The following is a 6,742-nucleotide window of genomic DNA, read 5'->3' on the forward strand; positions in this document are numbered from 1 at the left end:
TTTATTGTTTCTTTTTCTACCAAAAACTGGATGATTAAAATATTCTGTCTGGTACTTTGGCCTCAACTAGCAACTTGTTTTTGAAGGACAGACTTCATAATTCATTTTGTTGTTTTGTTCATTTATTTTGGATTTTTATAATGTAATCCAGTTTTTGCATTATTTATTTAAGAACTACTTGCTAAATATTTAGCAGGCAACCCAAAAATCAATGCTGTTTTTAGCTAAACATTTAGTTTGCTAAATGTTTAGCTAAATATTTAACTAACCTGCTAAATACTTGTAATATAAATATTGCTTGCTTATTTTAGGTTGAATATTAGCTAAATATTTAGCTAATATGCAAATTAGCTTTCTGAAAAGCAGAAGTATGAACTAAATATTTATCTAGGATGCTAAATATTTAGATTCTAGCTAAATATTTAGTTAATACGCAAATTAGCTTTCAGAAAATCAGAATTGTGAGGTAAACCTTTAACTTTCCAGGTAGATATTTAGCAAGCAACTTAAATATTGCATGCTCTTGGTGAGAAGCAAAAGTGAGAACTAAATYGTCTAAACTAAATATTAACTAAATATTTCATTTGAAAGCTAAATRGTTATTTTTTAAACTAAATATTAAGCTTGTGATTTACATATTTAGCTTGACGTTTTTAAAAGTAGGACTGAAATGGTGAAAGTGTGACCTTGAATTTTTGAACATTATTCCTCTACGACTGCCTACATAAACCATTTTATTGCGGTTATATTTAACCRACTTTATGAATGYGATGAAGACGAGCTGCTAACGGRTCTTCATCTACTTCCTCCTCTTCCTCCAGTGATTGACCCAGAGGTGGCGCTCAAGGCTTGTCAGGAGGTTCTTCTTAAAGTGAAGCTGCTCGACAACAAACAGCAGCAAGACGACCAGAAGCAGCACCAGCAGCATGCGGACACGACCGACTGCTGYGGCCCGCCGTGGCACATGAACCCYGACACCAGCTCCATCAGAGAGGAAGAGGAGGAGAACGACGACGAAGGACAGAGAGAGACTCCTGYCGCCCAGAAGCAGACGCCTCCTGCAGCGCCGTCCGAGTCGCCTTCGCAGTCGTCTTCCAAGCAGTCGTGGCTGCTGCGGCTGTTCGAGTCGAAGCTGTTCGACGTTTCCATGGCGATCTCTTACCTGTACAAGTCGAAGGAGCCGGGCGTCCAGGCGTACATCGGGAACCGGCTCTTCAGCTTCCCGGACGGCGAGGTGGACTTCTACCTGCCGCAGCTCCTCAACATGTACGTCCACATGGACACGGAGGTGGGCGACGCCATCAAACCTTACCTGGTGAGTCCTCACGCGCACACACACAGCAATAGACACACACACACTCACACACACACACACACACACATCTGGTGACGCCGCATTATGTCACGACATCACAATATGGAATAATGTAATAAAATGTGGCTTCAAAATGTAATAAAACATAATTAAAGCTGCAATATGTAATAAAATCCTTGGTTTTATACTTTCTGCCACATTATGTAATAACATTATCACATTTATGTCGACATTACAAAAGGTGGCGACCACTGCACTTTGTTTCATTTCTGCTACGGACATTGTGGATAGGGGTGAAGCGGGGAAGAGGAGTAAATTTCTGCCAGAAAACTTCAAATTTTGAGATTAATCTCAAGAATTTTTGAGAAAAATGTGAACATTTCTGAGCTGCACGTCTAAAATTTGAGGTGAAAATCAAGGACATATTTTCAGAAAAAACAAAGAAATTTCTGAGCTACAAAAGTAGAAAATTTTCAAGAAAAAAAAAAACACTGATATTTTGGGATTAAAACTTGAGATTTCAAAGTTCTAAAAATTAATTTTTTTTTACTTTTGAATCAAAGAAGTTCCAAAAGTTGAACATTTTCGACTTTACAGGCTCAGAAAATCTCCATTATTTTTTTTTCTTTCAAGAAAACTTCTGACATTAGTCTCAAAATATGTTTKTTTTTTTTTTTTTTTTKTTTTTTTTTTTTYTYTTCCAGATTTTTGACTTTTGGAGCTCACAAATTTCTGAGCATTTTTTTGTTTTGTTTCTTTTTTTAGTTCTTTGGCAGGAAAAATTTGTATATTTTCATCTACAATGGGTTTAATATTTGTGTTTCAAAATAACCTAAATTGCTGACCTTGTTGATTTTCTACATCTTTATTCATTCATACCATAACGACGTACGTTTTGGGTTAATAAATACTGGTTTAACCGCTCCTGGTTACTGTACATCTGTACAGGAGTTCCTGTTGGCATTGCAGAAGCTAACCCTGAGATTTGTCCYTCAGGTCCACCGCTGCAGGTCCAGCATCACCTTCTCCCTGCTGTCCGCCTGGCTGCTGGGCGCCTACTCCTCCGACATGCACATCTCCACGCAGCGCCACTCCAGAGGCACCAAGCTCAGAAAGCTCATCCTGTCTGACGACCTCAAGCCGCGGTCGGACGAGCCTCGGTCCGTTTCAGGGTCCGTCTCCGACAGCCCGCTGCCCTCGCCGCCCCACCGCCACCGGCGCCACAACAGCAGCAACGTGGAYGCCTGCGGCTCCCCGGACAGCGCCGACCAGGGGGACGTGTTCGTCTCTCCGTCCAGGAGGACCCACCAGAGATCCAAGTCCGACGCCACCATGGCGAGCGGCTTCCCCGGCGCCGGCCTCAGGAGGACGGGCAGCAACCCGAAGGTGGAAGCGGTCCAGGAAGAGGTGAGAGGTCGTCACGTCAGGACGGGTTTCTGCTGCGATGAGTCAATAACAACCAGTAAATCACCACAAACACTTAATCAATATCTACAGATAATGTTCARTAATTTCACTGAACTTCAGAACCGCACAGCATTCTGGGAGTTGTAGGCAGAGGAAAGACTTTAGCTGCTTAAACTGTCGAGGCTAGCTAAGCTAAGCTAAGTTGGTAGAATCTGCTAACTCACCCACTCTGGTTACCTAGCAACCCACTCATTCCTTGGTTACCTAGCAACGACCTGCTGAGTAACTGGCACAGCAGCAGTTTAAGGTTTCACTGCTGTGCCTCATAACTGYTTAAAAATAAAACCAAAAACGATCTCATGGAGCTAAAACTGATAGGTAAATATTTAAAATAAAAATCAATAATTATTGATATCGACTGATATGAATCGCTTATATCGCGATACGTTTATCAGCCACATTGTCCAGCCCTATCTAGCGGTTGTCATTTATCATGAAATTTTATTATCATAAGAATTTTGATTTGTTGTTGCCCCAATAAATTTTAGTTAATGATGCTTTAAAAAACTGACTTTATTAGAAATGGGTTTTTTTTCCACAGTTTGTYTGTTCCACTACCAGTAAATTTAAAAATATGATTAAATATGTTATTGTGTGGGGCTGCACAGTGGCGCAGTTGGTAGAGCTGTTGCCTTGCAGCACAAAGGTTCTGGGTTCAATTCCCAACCCCAGTCTTTCTGCATGGAGTTTGCATGTTCTCCCTGTGCATGGTGGGTTTTCTCCAGGTACAAAAACATGACAGTCAGGTTAATTGGCCTTTCCAAATTGCCCCTAGGTGTGAGTGTGTGTGCATGGTTGTGTGTCCTGTGTTATTATTATATCTGTGTTGCCCTGCGACGGACTGGCGACCTGCCCAGGGTGACCCCGCCTCCCGCCCGGAATGCTAGCTGGAGATAGGCACCAGCAACCCTCCCGACCCCACTGAGGGACAAGGGTGCAAGAAAATGGATGGATGTTATTGTGTGCAGTTTAATTATTAACTACATTTCCACAAATGCAAAAAAGTTTTTTTTTTTTTACGTTGGTGTAATATTGAGGAAGTTTTGCAGACATTTTGTAGTGGCAATGCWGCCGGTTTGCATTCCAGATGTTTTTCATGTTGCACAGAATCTGCAGATGATCTAAAAGCACCACTGATTCTGAAGGAAACTCATCCAAAATAAACCCCAGACAATCCAACCCAAGCAGGAAAATCTGATGGTTGTCTGGTTTTTAACGGACACAGACGGTTTTAGCTGGAAGCAAACACGATGCGAAGTCAAATGAGGAAGGTGAAACTGGTTTCCAGTCAAAGTTTGCAGAGAAACCAAAAGATAAAAGTGTGTTGTCACATTCCAGGCTGGCAGCTCGGTCACATCCAGGCTCTGAGCCAGACGTTCTCTGTGACGTGGTCGGAGAAAATACCTACTTAAAGAAACAACTGCTGTCACTTTTGTTCTCATTTTCCACTTCATCTGAAATGTATTAGTCGATTCTGGTTTGGAAAAACTGAATCTGGGAAATAAAGCTTCTTTATTGTCTGCAGCTGAACTTTTGAACTGCCGATAAGGAAAAGCTGCTCTGTTTGATTTTGATCTCGCTTCCTTTGCAGAACTAGAAAGAAATTCTGGTGCAGATTAGACAGAGCAACMAACCGAGGCATTGAACTGAGAAAGTCAAACATTTTCTCTGAGTTTGGCTGCAGACGTTGAGACGTTAGGAATGTTTGCTGCTGACATGACAGACTGCGGCTGTCATGTCAGCAGGTACGTTCAGGTTCAGCTTGTTTAACTTGCAAAAGAGAACGGAGAGCGCCGGAAGCCTGGCTGGGAGACGGACGCGTCCAACTGGATGTTGATGCAACACAATCCGAGCTGCGTCAGACGTTTGCTTACAGCCGGGCTTCAGGAAGGCCYGTCCMTCTGACGTCTGGTTCATAATCAGACACAAAGTTTGCTCCGATTTGGTGAAGCCTTTTCTTTCAACGCTTGGTYGTTTAATGCGGACGGGAAGTACAGAACGCAGTTCTTCTCTGTTCGTCTTTTACCTGAAAGGCGGAAGCTCGATTTTTGAAACTTCCTCTTTTGCCTCTTTGCATCACAAAGAGATGAAAGTGGACTGGAGCACAATGTGAGAGAAGTTCAGAGGGAGANGCCGGTTTGCATTCCAGATGTTTTTCATGTTGCACAGAATCTGCAGATGATCTAAAAGCACCACTGATTCTGAAGGAAACTCATCCAAAATAAACCCCAGACAATCCAACCCAAGCAGGAAAATCTGATGGTTGTCTGGTTTTTAACGGACACAGACGGTTTTAGCTGGAAGCAAACACGATGCGAAGTCAAATGAGGAAGGTGAAACTGGTTTCCAGTCAAAGTTTGCAGAGAAACCAAAAGATAAAAGTGTGTTGTCACATTCCAGGCTGGCAGCTCGGTCACATCCAGGCTCTGAGCCAGACGTTCTCTGTGACGTGGTCGGAGAAAATACCTACTTAAAGAAACAACTGCTGTCACTTTTGTTCTCATTTTCCACTTCATCTGAAATGTATTAGTCGATTCTGGTTTGGAAAAACTGAATCTGGGAAATAAAGCTTCTTTATTGTCTGCAGCTGAACTTTTGAACTGCCGATAAGGAAAAGCTGCTCTGTTTGATTTTGATCTCGCTTCCTTTGCAGAACTAGAAAGAAATTCTGGTGCAGATTAGACAGAGCAACMAACCGAGGCATTGAACTGAGAAAGTCAAACATTTTCTCTGAGTTTGGCTGCAGACGTTGAGACGTTAGGAATGTTTGCTGCTGACATGACAGACTGCGGCTGTCATGTCAGCAGGTACGTTCAGGTTCAGCTTGTTTAACTTGCAAAAGAGAACGGAGAGCGCCGGAAGCCTGGCTGGGAGACGGACGCGTCCAACTGGATGTTGATGCAACACAATCCGAGCTGCGTCAGACGTTTGCTTACAGCCGGGCTTCAGGAAGGCCYGTCCMTCTGACGTCTGGTTCATAATCAGACACAAAGTTTGCTCCGATTTGGTGAAGCCTTTTCTTTCAACGCTTGGTYGTTTAATGCGGACGGGAAGTACAGAACGCAGTTCTTCTCTGTTCGTCTTTTACCTGAAAGGCGGAAGCTCGATTTTTGAAACTTCCTCTTTTGCCTCTTTGCGTCACAAAGAGATGAAAGTGGACTGGAGCACAATGTGAGAGAAGTTCAGAGGGAGAGGAACAYGACACGCCGCCGCCAAGCAACATAAACTAGCCGTTGTGGAAAGGAGTGGTTGCCGTGGAGACGGAGCGGAGGAGGTGGCCCGGTTTTGATAAGACGAGGGTCGGCTTACGGCAGGAGGACGCAGATGCAACAGATGCCAGACTCCATTTAAAATATTCATGATGCAAATGCAAACTACTCTTAACCAGCGAGATTTCTCTTTTTTTAAAAATGAAAATTAACATTTGAGCAATAATTAAATGAATTGTCGGACGTTAATTTCCTGTTTCTGGTTGTTGCACATTTTCTTCTTATCATTTTAGATCAGTGTGGTGACACTCTGAAGATGTTGCAACACAAAGGGGCCAAGATAATTATTATATTACAATGTTYGCTGACAGTTATTTTACCTAAAGTACATGTGAGTTCAGTGTTTGGCTTTCAGCCTGTTTGGTCTCAATCAAAGGATGTAAAAACACTTTAACCAGAATTCATTTTATTGTCATCGAGCACAAAAGAAAGCACAATGAAATTTAAAAAATGGCAACTCTTAAAGGCAAGTAAAATAACTGAATAAAATAATAATAAATGAGTATCTCAATAAATGTAAAAATATAGTAGAAACAACTGGGATGTTATGGATAAAAAACAGAAATAAATGATGATCAGGTTTTAGATGAATTAGCTGCTGCATCTTTCTGATTAGTGAGTTTATTTTTATACATCTTTGTGTTAATTATTGTAGAATATACAAAACCTGTCATGAATTACGGCCGGACAA

The 6,742-nt window shown here is 42.1% G+C and overlaps 1 protein-coding gene across 1 annotated transcript in view; it reads left to right on the forward strand.

Annotated features, from left to right (window-relative positions):
- LOC103472641 (phosphatidylinositol 4-kinase beta) overlaps positions 1 to 6,742 on the forward strand; it is a 20,284-nt gene that overhangs the window by 6,497 nt on the left and 7,045 nt on the right. The window contains exons 2-3 of the mRNA XM_017307359.1: positions 822 to 1,315; positions 2,312 to 2,863. Coding sequence (XP_017162848.1) covers positions 822 to 1,315; positions 2,312 to 2,863 — 1,046 coding nt within the window. The remainder of the gene's footprint in view (positions 1 to 821; positions 1,316 to 2,311; positions 2,864 to 6,742) is intronic.

This window comes from Poecilia reticulata, linkage group LG11 (assembly GCF_000633615.1).
Source record: "Poecilia reticulata strain Guanapo linkage group LG11, Guppy_female_1.0+MT, whole genome shotgun sequence".
Taxonomy (NCBI): Eukaryota; Metazoa; Chordata; class Actinopteri; order Cyprinodontiformes; family Poeciliidae; genus Poecilia; species Poecilia reticulata.